Below are 17,433 nucleotides of genomic sequence, written 5' to 3'. Positions count from 1 at the left end.
CAACGTTGGGTTAGGATGGTTCGCTCATCACACTGATCTTCGTCAGGTACCCTGTATACGCAATTATAACACGAGTTATAATGGCCACTTCTTTAAATTTACCATACTCTTGTGGGTGTTTTTAATAATGTAGTTGAATTACAATGTGTCGTGTCGTGGCCGAACGGTCAAGAGCACCGGACTCAAACTAAGGTGCTTAGTGATCAGTGTGGGTTGGGTTGAAGTCCCGGTTTTGACAAGTGTGTCCTTAAGCAAGACTTACCATGGTTGCTTCGTCCTTCGAATGGGACGTTAAGCCGTAATCCCGTGTGTTGTGTACGTAAACAACACCCATTTGAGAGAAAGGGAATCTCTATATTACGACATAGGAGGGCTTAACCATTTTTTTTTAAGTTACCAAAATTGCGCCTTTTAAATGTTTTCCCCGCAAAAAAAAACCGAATACATTTATCGTTGAGAGAAGGGACTCGCTCTAACAACATAGAAGGGCTTATCCCTTTTTGGGACATGATCAAAATATTGTACTTTTTAAAAAGAACAACCCTTTGCCAACATCCACTAAAAAGATTAACCATAACCACTTCATCCCATGTCTTTGCAATCCATCCAATTGTGACTGCATCACGACTCGACATGCGTGTTACTATGATGGATCAGTCACTAAAACTCTAACCACTTTTTTTGTTTATACCCTGCCACCAACTACTAGAGAGAAAAATTGCCAGTGGTTTTGCCCGTCACTCCAGGAAAGGTTGCTTTTACACCCCGAGTGTTCCCCGTAGAACAGTGATAGATCGCCCATCTGTTTTTTTAAATAAAAAGCATCCATGTTGGATGAGGCATCGGTCTTTGATTGAATTGGATTCTCTAGGGGTCTTAAAATGCAGTCAATAAAAAAATATAATTATGTCTAGTGATGAAGAGGAATTGATAAATTGATGTAAGATAAAGTAATTAGTAAAACATACTTTACAAATAATGACCGACTGTGGTGAGTGGATTGTCGCAGTGTATGATCACCAGAGGTGAAATCTGGTCAATTCGATTTCAACAGTCATAGCTGATTGAAATCAAAAAGCCAGAGTTCACCGAGAGAGTCAGTGCACGAACGAAACGGTATTTACAAAAAAAAACATTTTCATTTTGTATCCCCAATGCAAATTTCCGTCACCGTACCTGCTGCTAAAATATTCGAACTGCCTCTAGCTACCGGGTAATCTCAGTGACACTGCTATAGATTGCAAAGGTCGTGGGTTCGAATCCCATCCGAGTATTATGCCTGGTTTTTTTCCACAGAGCTCGGGAAAGTACTGAGTATATACAGTACTACCACGGCGCCCGAAGAGCTGTCAAGACGGACACAGCCTCCTACTCAGGTTGTCTACAGCGATTGTCAACCCCGGGGCGTTTCCTATCTTAATAGCTCATCGTATTAAGAGATTGCTTTCACACAAAAACATTCATCCACTATTCTCATGCCACCCTAATCCGATTACTCTTTGGAAAGATTACACATAAAGACAACTGATACTCCTTATGGATTTACTGGCCCCGTGTTATGGAATAAATAACCATATTTTAATCGCTAAACTATAATGAAAGTGTATATAAAACGTACGGGGTTTGTTGCCAAAATGTAGCTATAATTTATATGGCAATTGTCGAAACCACGGCTTACAAGCTTGTATATAGGCACCTGCAATCTTGGACCTCACATTGCCCCTCTTGTGTTTGGCAATACGGCTCCCATTTCAACTCATTTTCGACCCTTCCCGAACCGTGGACCCGACTGTGTCATATAATGTCTCCGGTTTGAATATGTATCTACTCCAGGGCCCAATTTCATAGAGCTGCTAAGCACAACAAATTGCTTAGCATGAAATTTCTTCCTTGATAAAAACAGGATTACCAACCGAATTTCCATGTGTTGGAAATTTGCTTGGTAATCCGGTTTTTATCAAGGCAAACAGTTCACATTAATTGTTGTGCTTAGCAGGTCTATGAAGTTGGGGCCTGGGCTTTGGCAAATACAACGAAACACACGTTGTTCAATGCATCCTTATTTCATGCAGAAGATGGTCCTAAACAAAGTTTCAGCCATAGACCTACATTTCGTCAAAAAAGGTGTCCATACAAGTTTGTTGGAACCTAACAAATTTGTATCAAAACTGTTCACTTACATTACTCAAAATTAATGTTAAAGCAGATAAAAATAGGGTGCTTGTTCACATTAAAAAAAAAGGGTGTAAAAAGACATCATTTACGCCCCTCGGTTAAAAACTGACTTGGTAACGAGCATTGGAGAGATGTTGATAGTATAAAACATTGTGAGAAACAGCTCCCTCTAAAGTAGCATAGATTTTGAGAACGGGGTAATTTTTCACTAAATTAATAAAAGACTTCTAGCTAGAAGTCTTTTATTCCTATCTGAAAGCACACAAATTCGTCAAACAAGGTTTTTTTTCTTTCATCATTTTCTCCCAACTCCGATGACCCATTGAGCTCAAATTGTCACAGAATTGTTATTTTATGCTTATGTTGAGATACACTAAGTGAGAACACAGGTCTTTGACAATTACCAATAGTGTACATTCCCTTTAACAATGGTTCTAGATGGTTCTGGCATATTCATCCACGGTTCTATAAGGGAGCGGCGAAGTCTACTTATCACAGCCACCTTCTTTTTTGTGAGTTGTTTGAAACTTTTTTTGGTTACAATGCGTCACCCTATACCCTCAATATGTCAGCCATCAGTGACAGTGATTTGTGTCTGAAGTTGAAATTGCCTTTAGTTTATACATTCAAGGAGATTGGAGTCATCGCCCGCCAAAATGTCTTTCTTGGTAATCTACAAACGGTCGCCCAGAGGTAAAACAAAATTGATGAGGTACTGTATCTAATTACTAAATTAGCTTGATTGACAGACATCCAGAAATAAGAACTTGTTAAAAGGTTGTTTGCCTCATAATAGCAAATTAAGCACTTCAACTGACAACATTACCATTATAAAGAATCGGTTAATTACGCCATAGGCGTAATTGGTTGCGCCATTCGGTGTCAATATATTACCCCTGTGTTTTCTCGTGTAAAGAGCATCAAACATTAAAGGAACACGTTGCCTTGGATCGGTCGAGTTGGTCTTTGAAAAGCGTTCTGTAACCGTTTGTTATAAAATCGGTATGGTTAAAAAGATGTTGTAAAAGTAGAATACAATGATCTACACAAATATGCCTTTTGGGAATAATTAATTACATTGGGGCTAGGCCATAGGGCACTGATAGACACCTTTGGTAATATTGTCAAAGACCAGTGGTTGGTGTGTCTCAACTGAATAAAATAACAAATCTGTGAAAAATTTTCGCTCAATATTGGTCATCGAATTTAGAAGAGAATATGAAAGAGTAAAAAAAAAACCTTGTTGCATTACTTTGTATGTATTCAGATGCATGAAAAGGCTTCTGCTGAAGAAATTACCCCTTTCTAAAAAAAACTACGTTACTTCAGAGGGAGCTGTTTCTCACAATGTTTTATTTAACAACAGCTCTCCATTGCTCGTTACCAAGTTAGTTTTTATGCTAATAACTATTTTAGTAATTACCAATACCCCTAGCCCCTACTTTGTGTCATAAATAAAGTTATTCATTCACATCGCAATGGGGAGAAAAAGCTTCATTATTGTCAATAAGAATTATTATGATTACATGTGAGCGTTATTACTACTTGGCGAGGATAGTACGTTGTGGTTGGCAATTACCCACCTGTCAATTTGCTGCCTAATTGCTTAGCCCAGTCATAAATTGATTGAACTAACAGGAAGCCGTTGCTAACGGGCTGTGGACAAATCCTTTCTGATTGGCACTCATCAAGAGGAAAACGGTTGTTATATGAATCTAGAATACTCCTGACGCCAAGCTCATTTGGATTATTTGCTTAAAGATAAACGGCAACCATGCCAAGCGTTGGGACGCAGTGAATTTTTGGTTTCCAGACCCTTCTGTATTTTTTTTCAACGAGGAGGTATAGTTACGCTAAAATGTTAGGAAACGCGAGCCCACCTTGTAAAATAAACAAACTGGGATCATACAATCACGATTCGATTCAAATCGATGTATTGGTCCTACCATGGAAGAACAAATACTTGAATACATGACATACGAACAAATAATTACACCGTCGTGTGCCCGGCAAAAGGGCGTAAGGCCTTACGCCCTTTTGCCGGGAACATAAAGTAGTTCGTCCCAGTAACAAAAGGACGTAAGCAACAAAATGGCTCCTGACATGAAAAATATGTCATTTTTGTTTGTTCTTTTGCTAGAATTACCCTGAAGACATGTTTCCCCATTCCCCATGCAGAATTTAACCTTTCTAGAATGACTTTTGCATGGCAACAAATTTACCAAACTTTCCCGCTCATAATTCTTGAAACACAAATTTTAACATAAATTGCTTACGTCCTTCTGCCGGGAACTTTCCCTTACGTCCTTTTGCCGGGCACACGACGACACAACAATAAAAAAAAATATGCTGAGTATCAATAACATCAATTTAACAACATCTTGCTTGTAATTATTGTTGTAAAGCGTTTTGGTACCTTTTTGTGTAAGAACGCTATATAAATGCTTAGATTAATATTATTATTATAAAGTAATTAATGACTGGGCTTGGAGGTATCTGAACGTTTTGCATCGAAGTGATTTCCAGATGTCTTTACAACAAACTCTGGAAATTACTGAGTATGCAATAGGCCTACTTTATACACATCAGTGTAAGGGCAAAAATATATTATATTGTTTCCCCTCTTTGTTCAAATTATTCAAAGGATGAACTATTTTGACCGTCAACATAGGGACAATTATTAGGACAAAAATAAGTTTGTTAGACCACTATAATATAGAACTCATGTTAGGTATGGAAATAACTCTTATGTTTAGCGAAGCCTTTTCAAAAGAAATTCGCTTTCGACTTTGAAAAAGTGGTTTGATGTAGGTCAACATCATATAAGTCAACAATGCACTGTATCCCATGGCTTCCACGTCTTATCTTAAATACGCATTAATTTATTTCGTTGACACTTTCATCGAAGCACAAAATAATAATGAACAGAAATGCAAGACAGGGTTTCCTGAGAGTCATTTTTGTATATTATGGAGGAGGGAAATAATTAGGTGTTCATGGACAAAGGCTGTCATTACATGGCTTTAAAACAGCTGCGGCGTCAACGACAACGCTCATTTGGGTTCTTATTAATAAAAAATAAATTGAAAAGATTGAAGATTGGTTTACGCTTTGTGAACTTAATTAGCCAGGACGTGACATAGCAGCTGTACACGAAGGAATGTTGGCTTTGACAGAGGTGTGAAAATATAGTTTACCAGGAAGAAACGCTACACAAGCAAACAAATATATGGTTTTATCCATTTTCATTAATTTGGTCTCAGTGACTTTGGGGAACTGGTCAGACTTTGTCCAGGGCAGATTATGCCCAATAGAGAACTTAATGGTTCCTGTCGCAAGGAGAAATGGGTTGGTGCTAAAATGGCGTAGATCGGTGTTAAAAAGTGGGCAGGGATTATGTCAAATAATTGCACACTTACCATTGTGTACACATTGTTTGTTATGTGTAGTATTGAATAATATGGTTAACAATTTAACAGCACGCTTAATACACCATGTATCACGTGCCAGTTTATACACCACGAATGCTATTTTCAAACCAAGTTATTTATTAATATTTTTCAAGCAATAATGTATTACTTTTAATTTAACGCAATAAATGTTATAATAATATTAATAATAAATAATAATAAGGACAATATATTGCGCATGTATCCACCTAATAAGGTGCTCAAAGCGCATGAAAAGAAGAAAACAAAAACAAATCAACAGAAGGAAGAGGCAACATCGGGAAAACAAAATAAATAAACTACTGAAAAGCTGTTTGAAACAAATGAAATTTCAATTTGTCTTTAAAAGTGTCCACGGTGCCACTATCCCGAATGTGTTTTGGCAACTGGTTCCATAGGAATGGTCCAGCGTGCGCAAGGGACCTGTCCCCCCAGTTAGTGCGCGTTTTGGGCACAGCTAGTTAAGCCGGAATCCAAAGAACGAAGACGCCTGGAGGGGAACATAGCGCTGAATGAGACTGATATTATATTCAGGGCGGAACCGTGGACACAATGAAAGACAAACAACAATATTTTAAATATGATACGATATTCAATGGGCAGCCAATGCAAGGAATGAAGGACTGGGCTGATGTGGTCTTTATATCTAGTGAGTGTTATGAGGCGAGCTGCAGAATTTTGAAGTCTCTGTAACCGTGTGAGTTGATTTTGAGACAATTGAAAGAAATGTACATTACCAAAGTCTAGCCTAGATGAAATAAAGGCATGAACAATCTTTTCGGTTGCTGAACGGGTTAAATATTACTGGTCATAGGGAAGGGTAGCAACACTCTCCATAAACAGCACAATACCGAGAGAGGGCGCAGGGGTTGCGGCATATAGGCGATCGTTCACAACTCGATCATGACGACACAGTCCCCGCAATTCCTCCCTGGAGGTAGACCTATGTCCGATGTCGGGTTTAGAAAAACAATTTTTTCCTTACTCATAGAGCTTCGCTAAACACTCGAATGACCTCAATCCTTGTCTCACGAGGGTCACACCAACTTCAAGGGAAGTGTGACCCGTTTTACCGCGTCAATCCAATCATCCGATGCTCGTACATAAACAGAAAATACTGCAAAAAAAATGCGAGGGGCGCCAATTGCAACAATGCAAACTTAAATGAATTTGGGTTTGTATTCAGACTCTGTCGGATATTTCTGCATTTAGCAAGTTATTATGCTAACAGACTATACGGAACTGGGCCTTAATGATGAGTATTTTAAGGCAGAATATTCTGACAGGAAAAGTGCACCTGGAATCCTTAGTCAACTATAACTGCATGCACACGGACCGTAGTTTTAGTCTTCAGTGGCAAACCTCCCCCTGTTATAGCCATACGCTTACATTTTGATGAAACATTTCTGATAATAATAATAAAAATAAAATGGACTTTTATGTAGAGCAATTTAAAAAAAAAATCATTGTGCTTCAAACATTACAAGCAGTTCTTTTCAGAACTTAGAAGTCTCCCGAACATCTGATAAATCTACCCCGCGGTAGTAGAATAAAGAAAAGCAGTTCTCCAAAGAACAAACTCTACCAGGCAAGTAGATACACACATGGTGTTATCGTAAACCAAATGTAGATTAATAAATCACCATGCAATGCCTCAAATCCTATATTATTACCCTTGTTATATGGTCAATGGGCCATCATTATTTCATTCCTGAAACCCTCTCCTCTCCGTGTGGGTGTGTTGCTATAAAAGCTAAATCAATCACAAGAACCATCTCAGCCCTGACAGGTACCCATTTACCTGAGTGATGAGCTATTATAGTTAAGTGTCTTGCTCAAGTACACGACCAGGATTTGAACACAAACCCTAATGACTTTAGCAAACCCTAACTTGAGCCCGATGCACTTTTAACCGCTCGGCCACGACACGCAGTAATTTTAAGTAATTTCATCATCGTGACGAACTAGTTATGGCAAACCCGGGAAGCTCCCTTCCGTCACTTGAGTTTTTTGGCACGACTGGTGTGGGATAATAAAGTTCTTATATATCTATCTTTCTGTCCCCTTAGGTAAGCGACTGGTGACGAGTCTACGGTTTTCCCTGTTCGATGACACTAGAAACTGATTTTTCTGTCCAGTCATTTTGTCCACAATATTGCGTTGTGCCTAAACAAATTCATGTTACGGGGGAGCTTTTTGAGTCACGCAAGATAAAACTTTTGGGAATATTATATTCTAAAAAGAAAACACTATTTAAAAGGGTCTGTACACGTTTGGTAATGACTGAAAAACAACGCCAACGAAAACTTACGTGGTAAGAAGTAGTCTATGGATTATACAATATAATGCCATTTGAGAAATATTTAACACAATCAGGTAGCCTAACTAAGAAACCCATTTACTAACAAAACACAACTCAGTAGGCACAATGCAAAACAAACCAAATCGCGTCTCTGGCATTAGAAACAACAAAACTAAAATCACTTTTTTTGTCTCGCTTTCTCCACAGATTTTTTAACCGCACTCTTAGACTGCCAACTAGGGCGTACACACAATGAAGACATGCGCACTACTATTCGTTGTTGTCATGGCAACAGTTGTCATGACAGTGGGTGCAATGGAGGACGAGAGCGACGATTGGTTTGAGAACCTTTTACAAGAATACAAGAGGAGGCCAAAACCACCACCAAGGGGACCCGCACAAAATGGAAAACCAATGGTAAACATTCAGACATGTTAATTAAATAAATAAATAACCACAATAAGATATCTTTTTTTTTTAAGCCTCATTAACAATGTTAACATTCGAATTCTTTTGTATGAATAGACTTAACAAATGTGGGTTGCAATACGATGTCGCTAATAAGGCAACATTTAAGCTAAAGGGGGCACATTGACTTGGACTGGGCGATCTGGGCTACAAAAGGCGCCCAAATATGTTTTATATTATGATGAAAGGAACTTGGTTGAAGTTATGTTTTAAACATAGAGCTATATATATTGACAGTATATATAGCTCTATGGTTTTAAAGTAGAAAATATAAGCCTCGGCATTGTGTAGTTTGACGTTCACTTCGTACCCCGCCATTTTGGACAGTCAAAACATTTTTTTTTACTTCGTAAACAAACACGGTCTAGTAAAAGAATTGTTTTTTAAAACACAATCAAACCTGAAGAATCCCCCCCCCCCTTTGCGGCTCGACAGAAACTGAACTTGAGTTGAAGTCACCGTATTACCGTCCATGTGGCCTCATTGGGTTCGAAGACCACACACAGTATTAGCCCTGTTGTGCTATTGTTTTTGCCGTCCGATTGATTGTGTCTTGTTTTGAAATTACTGTTTGTAAAAGTACAAGTATATACTTGGCCGAAATAGAAACATACGATTAGTCTCATAAACAAAAATGAATAATTTGTTACAAAAATTCATTTTTTTGTTAAGAATGCCTTGAGCAATGTTATTCTTGTTGGGTTATATGCTTTGCTATACCTGCATTTTAAACACATAAAGCAGAGAAGAGAAAGGGAAAATGGGACTTAGTTAGTAAATGGCGAAGACCAGTATTCTCACTTGGTGTATCTCAACATAATATGCATAAAATAACAAACTTGTGTACATTTGAATTCAATTGGTCGTCGAAGTCGCGAGATAATAATGAAAGAAAAAACACCTTGTCACACGAAGTTGTGTGCTTTCAGATGCTTTCGAGACCTTAAATTCGAAATCTGAGGTCTCGAAATCAAATTCGTGGGAAAATACTTCTTTCTCGAAAACTACGTCACTTCAGAGGAAGCCGTTTCTCACAATGTTTTATACTATCAACCCTATTACTCGTTTACCAATAAAGCTTTTATGCTCATAATTATTTTGAGTAATTACCAATAGTGTCCACTGCCTTTAAGTGTGACTTGGTTGTAGAGTAGCTTACCCGTGACTAGTTTAAATGGTTAGTCAGACCCAAAAACTAGACTGCTCTATACTCTGCTATTGTCTGCCCCCCGTTTTGCTTTGCTATTTTGTTTGTAGTTTATAATTTCTGTTTTGAGGCAACTTGACGGAATATGAGAATATTTGTTGGTTAGGTCGAGATTCAACTTCAGAACAGGAGTTGTTACCAAGTCAAGAAATAAATGAGTATTTGATTGTATGAATTTGCACGAAATAAGGTAGTATAACAAATTGTGATGTTTTGTTTCCAAAGGAAATTTGAAACCTGCATGATTACAAAGTTTTGTTATTATAGTGAATGCCTAACCACACAAGTTTTCTCAGTACAGGAGCATTATGTGAGATGTTTTTTGTTAATTAACCAAGAAACACTTAGTAAAGGACCTGTATTTCTACCTCCTTATTAAAGCCTGACAGATCTGTTCTAGAGCAAATCAAAAGAACGTGTGAAACTTCATCCCCACGTGGTGCACTTCGGTCTAACTGCATAAAAACACTACTGAGACCGTACATTGAACCATTATCGGTGGGTTACAAAATGTCATAATAAAGGGTGTCTCAAACAACAAAAATTTCCATAGTTTGGGTTGATACATGTCTTCATTTTAAACCATAATTTCTCACAATATTGTTTTACCTATTTTTTTTTGTTTACGTCAACCAAGGCACATTTTTTTTTCACTGAGCTGCTTTACATAAAAGACATTCAAATGGTTAGCTTCAGTCGGGATGGAAACTATGACGAACATCAATGTCACTTGCCTTTTTGGTTTGATAAAAATTGTTGTACCCTCAGCAAGTGCATCTCAGCAGTTCAATGAAACGGACTTTATCCAAACCCGCCATTTTCAATTAAGCCTTGCTTCGTTGGTACAAAGCTAAACAAAATTTGTTAAAAGTCCGAGCATAGAGATAAAGTCGAACCAACACTTCAGGCAAAGTCAAAAAACGTTGTTTTACAAAATTATGAAATAATATTAAAACATTACCCTGTAAGCAAAATGATGCACTTAAAGCTACCGGCGTTGCTCGTGTTTAGGTCAAGAAATATGAAGGTTTATGTAACAACTAAACGTTGGATATTTTTGGACTCCCGTTTAAAACAAAAAGTTTGCTTATTTGCATTTTTCCCCCTAAAACTGCATGATCTGAAAAATTCTTTTGAATTTGCAAACGGTTGCACGGTTGCACTTTTCTCTTTTTCCTTCTATTCATTTTGCCATCTGAAACCCTCTTTCAAGCACTGTTGTCTGATTATAGAGTAAAACTGCTTGTTCTTCGTGTGTTGTTTTGTCAGTGTTGAGTTCAAACTGTATGTACACCATCAATTAACCCATTTACTAATCATTTACATGTGGTTTTCTTTATTTCTTTATCCATGCTTTTTCAACCACCATTTTTAAAACAGTTCTCACACTAAACCATTGCACAGTGACTTAATAACAATAAGTTATGGAAATTGAAGAAATGACATGCAACGGAGCCTGGTTCATAGCCCCCTCTACGCTTCAAAACACCCGATGTTAATTAATTGGCTCTTTTTAGTATTAATGTGATGAAAAACCTACACGGCGTCAATGTGGATAAATCTAACACCACAGGTTTTCCCGTGATACCAGAAAGGATCAGTTTATTTAACACCCCAGTTTTTGCGGAGTAGGCTACAAATCTATCCTATCGATGCTGGGGCACATAACCTTAAAGCCATCCATCGGACACTTTTTGAACAGAACAAAAATAAAAAGTTCACAGATTTACAAATAACTTACAGGGTTTACAGAAGGTAATGGTGAAAGACTTCCCTTGAAATATTATTCCATGAAATGCTTATACCAGGAATCATTGAGTCTGTCTGTTGTCTTCACCACTGATACTTCAAATTCTGTACTTCAATTTGTGCATTGACAAATTTGTACATTGAAAAAATGTGTCCACTGAATGAAAAGTATGCATTGAAAATGCACCTAATAAGAGTGCGTTTGGTTTAATATAACAATAATCAAACAATAAACTATAACCAATCTGTAATATTATTTTGTATTCCCCTTTTTTTCAGTGTCTTGGCTACGGAAAGAGTTGCAAAATTACCAATCGCCAGAATAATTGCTGCCGAGGCTTGGGTTGCTACGCTGGGTCCGGGAACGACTGCGTCGGGTCTAGAAATTGCTTCTGCCGGAAAACCCCCGAGCTGAAATACGTCTATTACATGGTGTAGATTTAACACTACCGGTGTAACACCCAAGAGAATCCGGCACACATTTGACATTTTATAAACTACCCAGATAATATGTGTATCACTATTGATGATACCTTAAAGGCAGTGGACACTATTGGTATTACTCAAATAATTATTATCATAAAACCTTTCTTGATTATGAGTAATGAGGAGAGGTTGATAGTATAAAAAATCGCAAGAACAGCTCCCTCTGAAGTGAGGTAGTTTTCGAGAAAGAAGTAATTTTCCACTAATTTGATTTCATGACCTCAGGTTTAGAATCTCGAAATTAGGCATCTGAACGCACACAACTTCGTGTGACAAGGGTGTTTTTTCTCATTATTATCTCGCAACTTCGACGACCGATTGAGCTCAAATTTTCACATGTTGTTATTTTATGCATACGTTGAGGTACAGCAAGTGAGAAAACTGGTCTTTGACAATTACCAATAGTGTCCAGGGTCTATAAAAAACAGTGTTAAGAGTTTAAACACAATGTTGTACCAACTTTTTAAACATGCTCATCATTTGTAGCATTCAAACACACTTGATAGAATGTAAGCCTACACCTTAAAAAAACATCTGTGTTATTTTATACCCAGTCTTAATATGGTATGGCATCTGGTGTTCCACCCAACTAGACACACCGATATAACACCTATTCAGATAAGGTGTAATATAACACTATGCGTTGCACTCATTTCGCTTTTGCTGTTCATTCATTTTACGTCACGTATAGCAACGTCAGTGTTAAACACTGATGTTGTTCAAATTTGCAACAACGAATTTATCGTTTACATTATAAACTTACAACAGGTCTTTTATTCACTGTTATTGTGCAGTTATTAAAGCAATATTAAGTTATAGCGTTATTACTTTTGTGTATACGCATTTAAAGGCTAGTGATTGTGTTAATTTTCTGTGTAAGTTGCAATGCGATTATTGCAACGGTCAAGCATTGGCCCTTTTCACACTACTCTATATTCCCCGGGTTGCCCCGTGGGAATAACGGCCAGCCTTTTCAGACAATGATCGCTTTACCCCCGGTCTGCCCCCAGTCTGCCCCAGCAAATGGGTATATCCCCGGGGAGTAGCCACCCTGCTCTGGAGTAGGGGTTGAGAGGTAAAACCCCGTGGTATTCTTGAAACGTGCAACCGGAACCCCGTGGAATAGGAACACAGTGTGAAAGTGCACCGGGGTAACCGTGGGGTAACAACAGTCCCGGGCCTCCCCGGGGCTGTACTCCATGGAACAAGAGATACAGTGTGGAAAGGGCTATTTTATCAGTTGGATAAGTCCCTTGTGCGTTTTGTGCATTATGAGAATGTACAGTCTATTTCTACGCAGTTTTTCTGCCAGTAAAACTGGCGCAATAAAACACAATTGAATGGTATCAGGTATTTTTTGCCAGGATTCGATACTATGATGCTTTGAGGCAGTCGCTTTGAGGCAGTCGCTTTGTTGCGGACATTCTAAAATGCAACAATTTCTTTATTGTTTGCAGTCACCACATTGAGGAAGTAGCGACCGATGTTCGAATCATAACAGTTATTACTGACAAAATTGTCTGAAAGCAGGGATCCAACTTTAGGAGGTATGTTGAAATGATGACAAGTCCACATTTTGGTAAACCACTGAATTAATTGATCTCAAGAAGTTGATTATGTGATCAGTACTTTCATCACGTCATTCGCAACACGAGAAAGTGCTTACAGAGCAGGTTGTCCTTATAACTGTAGGAATCAACACTGTTTGTGGTTTTCACAAAGCAGGCATAAAACAATCTGAATTCAGATGAAAGTCTGAAAATATTACATTGCCTGTACGAGTTATCATACTGAATTACATTACTTTTTCGGAAAAAAAGATACCCACTTACAAAATGACAGCTTTGACAGTTTGCATATTATTTTTTAAATGACACTGCTCTAGAATTCCAATGTCATGGGTTCGAATCAGCACTGGTTCGAATCCCACCCGAGTAATATGCCTGTGGGTTTTGTCACAGAACTCCCGGGTAAGTACCAAGTATAGGCCCTACGTGCTATACAAACATCAGTGTATGGGTAAAAAAAAGTAATATTTTTAAATCGGCAATAACAAATTTAGAGTGCACTTCTTTTAATGAAATTTTTTTCCAAGTGGGCAACAAACAAGAGTAATTCATCCAGCAAAGATTCCTACCTTACAGCAAGTACTCATAGCTTTGAGCTGAAATTTATGTATATTTTATTCTTTCTGCTTGATTACAAATCCTTCGTTGTCAAAATTAATCTCACATTGTAGATGTAAATGCAGTAGTTCTCTTAATGGAATTACATGTATTATTCATAGGTGCACAGCCACTGTCATGGGTACACGTTTTTTTCCATATGCATTTTATGAACAACAGTTTGGAAACCACTTAAGTTGCAGTTGTCTCAATATTCTTTATAAAAATAATAATGTCATTGAGAAGTATTATTTATAGTTACTCAACGTTCATAATAATTATTCATTTGGTGTCGCTGTAACAAAAGGTATACCCACGGTTGTGACTGTGCAAGCATTTCAACTTAGAAAATCTTTGAGGCATCATCAATTTAAATTATTTATGTAATTAATTTCAAAGTGTTTATGCGTTTTGGTTTAGTACACGGTCTGTGATAAACAATAAAAAATAAACGTGTGATTTAAATAAAACAGAAAGAGACATTGATGTTTTAACCCATGATTTATATTTTGATTGCTTTATTTATTTGTCTGTACTAAATTTAAATTAAAAAGAGCTAGAATGGACAATGGACCATCGCCATTGACGTCATAAAACCGCCATCTTAGGTAATCTGATGATGAAACAATCGAAACGCCCAGTGCCCAATTTCATAGAGCTGCTAAGCACAAACATGTTGCTTAGCATGACATTGTTCTTCCTTGATAAAAACAGGATTACCAACCAAACTTCCTCGTGATTTTCAGGGTTAGCAAAGTGAATACTACAAGTAATAAGCGATATGCCAGAAATGAAATATGGTTGGTAGACCTAATCCTGTTTTTATCTAAGAAGAAATTTCATGCTAAGCAAGTTTGTGTGCTTAGCAGCTTTATGAAATTGGGCCCAGATGTGTTAACACACGGCGTACATGATTGGTCAAAGGACAACCTCAATTGGCGTGGTGCGGCAGAGCCCGGTGGATCTTTTTTGTTTAAAGGATCGGTCGAGTTGGTCTTTGAAAAGCGTTTGTTATAATATGCATATGGGTAGAAAGATGCTGTAAAAGTAGAATACAATGATCCACATAAAAATGCCTCGAAATTGCTCGGTTTTCCTTTTACCTCGTCAAAGTAATTCGCAAAGTAGTTCGCACAGTAAAAGGAAAACCACGCAATTTTGAGGCAAACTTGTGTGGATCATTGTATTCTACTTTTAAATTATCTTTCCAACCATATGCATTTTATAACAAACGGTTACAAACACTTTTTTATAGGCCAACTCGTCCGATCCAAGGCAACGTGTTCATTTAAAACATATTTCCTGTCTTTAGGTAAGACTACGTCTCTATACAACACCGTTATGCACCCGTTCCTTCTTAGAGGTTTATTTCAAAAAGGGAAAGAGAGCCCGAATTCCATATAATTATTATAACGCGGTTATTATAGCATTGCTTCTGCTGCAACGAAATCTCCTACTCAAGCCAGTAGTTGGCAGTTTACAGTACAAAACCCATCAATGCGGTACAAACACCGACACGTTGGAAATAACAGCTTGACAATGTATATTAATACAATTGGGGTGGGTGGGGGCGTCCTCATGATACATTTTAATCACAAACAACAGTTATTGCAATATAGTTTGATCCAATAAATAAATAAGAGCAGAGGGGCCAACAGAATCGCACTTACATGAGAATTGAGGAGCGGTGTGAGCGAGTTCTCGGGCTAGACGGGTGTCGAACCATAATTACTCTGAACTAACGGAATGAAAATGGCTTTGCCTCGTAAATGAAATGGTGACCACCGCCCCACTCTCTGCACCCGATGTTTAGCATACCACACATTATTCAGCCACATTCCAAAATTGGGTAGAGTGGGTATGAATACAAAGCAACCAACAAAAGAACCACCCAATACGTCAAAAACGTGAGCGGTATTATGCAAATTAACCATGATTATGTTAAACTTATACAAGTCCCTGCACGTTACAATACCCACTGTGTGCATGCAATGTAATGACAGAAATCAAGACAAAGAACTCTAAAAATTACTGTTTTGTTTTGCAAAATTATCGACTGCTCAGGGGAGCATACGGCCTTTTAGAAACCGTGGCTCTGACGCACAAGAAGCCTGATCCACACCCGAGGCGCAGTTTCGAAAGAGATGTTTATTTAGGAGCGCGTAGCCTGTGTACGTCATCGACTTGTGTTGTGATTGGTCAGGTGCATCTGATTTCAAAATGAATGCAGAAATCCAAGTTTTTTTTAATTATTATAAAAGGCCAAACTAAACACGGTCACAACTTCACAACTAAGCAATAAACACGGTCAAAACTAAAAAATAAAAAACACTTTGTCACAATGACGGCCATTTTTGACCAACGCGCCTCCTGGGCCCAATTTCATGGCTCTGCTTACCGTAAGCACAGAATCGGCGCTTACGGAAGCAGGGAATTATGTGCTTACGGCAAGCGTATTTCACGGGTTATCGGCGAATGTTGGCTTCTGCGCGTGCGTACTCCACGTTACTAGGCATTCTACGCTTTACAAGGCTAGCACAGAAATTCGGCGCTTGCACGCAAGCGGGGAATCGTGATCGTAAGCGCGGAGCTCGGCAGCAAGCAGAGCCAATGAAATTGGACCCTGTAATGTTGTTCCAAATAATGAACAATGTTAATTTCCAAGCAGGCTAATTGTTACATTAAGGAAATAAGCGTGGGAAGACTATCTTCAGAAGATAAAAGCAATTACGAAAAAGAAGAGACAAAATAAGAGAGGAGAAAAAACGATTTCTTTTATAACGATATAACTTGTTATTGAATTATTATCATCCACAAATAAATTTGACTCGGTATTCTTTTTCAAAAAGACAGTACTACTGATAGTGTTTTCTTTTTATAGGTTTATATCGTTCATGAATTGAACAATTAATGGTACATACAAATGTTTAAAAAGGGAATTAAAAACAGGAAAATGGAAGTTCGTGCCGTGACCAGGATTCGAACCTGGGTTATTGCGACCACAACGCAATGTCCTAACCACTAGACGATCACGGCAAACTACTTGACCGTACGGCTGACATTGGTCTTCAATTTACAGGTTTAGTTTGTTAAATTGAATAAAGTGAATAAAGATTTTGTATTAAAAAAGGGATAGTAAAAAATAGTTTGTGCCGTGACCAGGATTCGAACCTGGGTTATAGCGACCACAACGCAATGTCCTAACCACTAGACGATCACGGCAAACTACTTGACCGTACGGCTGACATTGGTCTTCAATTTACAGGTTTAGTTTGTTAAATTTAATACAGATTTTGTATTCAAAAAGGGATAGTAAAATAAAGTTTGTGCCGTGACCAGGATTCGAACCTGGGTTATTGCGACCACAACGCAATGTCCTAACCACTAGACGATCACGGCAAACTACTTGACCGAACGGCTGACAGTGGTCTT

At 38.0% G+C, this 17,433-nt stretch overlaps 1 protein-coding gene and 3 non-coding genes across 5 annotated transcripts in view; 1 reads left to right on the top strand and 3 right to left on the bottom strand.

Moving 5' to 3' along the window:
- LOC117296838 overlaps window positions 1-11,956 on the top strand; it is a 33,615-nt gene extending 21,659 nt beyond the window's left edge. Inside the window, exons 2-4 of one of the 2 annotated variants that reach the window (XM_033779915.1) lie at window positions 8,134-8,343; window positions 9,983-10,099; window positions 11,630-11,956. In XM_033779915.1, coding sequence (XP_033635806.1) covers window positions 8,179-8,343; window positions 9,983-10,099; window positions 11,630-11,788 — 441 coding nt within the window. In that variant the 5' untranslated portion in view covers window positions 8,134-8,178 and the 3' untranslated portion in view covers window positions 11,789-11,956. The remainder of the gene's footprint in view (window positions 1-8,133; window positions 8,344-9,982; window positions 10,100-11,629) is intronic. The other variant, XR_004519800.1, reaches the window with a different exon arrangement.
- Window positions 11,957-16,965: 5,009 nt separating this feature from the next.
- Trnah-gug lies at window positions 16,966-17,037 on the bottom strand. The gene has a single exon. It is a non-coding gene; the product is annotated as a tRNA-His (tRNA).
- A 114-nt stretch (window positions 17,038-17,151) lies between these two features.
- Trnah-gug lies at window positions 17,152-17,223 on the bottom strand. Its single transcript has one exon. It is a non-coding gene; the product is annotated as a tRNA-His (tRNA).
- A 105-nt stretch (window positions 17,224-17,328) lies between these two features.
- Window positions 17,329-17,400, bottom strand: Trnah-gug. The gene has a single exon. It is a non-coding gene; the product is annotated as a tRNA-His (tRNA).
- Window positions 17,401-17,433: the final 33 nt, after the last annotated feature.

The sequence above is a fragment of the Asterias rubens genome, chromosome 11 (assembly GCF_902459465.1).
Source record: "Asterias rubens chromosome 11, eAstRub1.3, whole genome shotgun sequence".
In the NCBI taxonomy this organism is placed as follows: domain Eukaryota; kingdom Metazoa; phylum Echinodermata; class Asteroidea; order Forcipulatida; family Asteriidae; genus Asterias; species Asterias rubens.
Note: the sequence above shows the minus strand (reverse complement) of the source record. Positions and strands in the feature narration are given on the sequence as shown.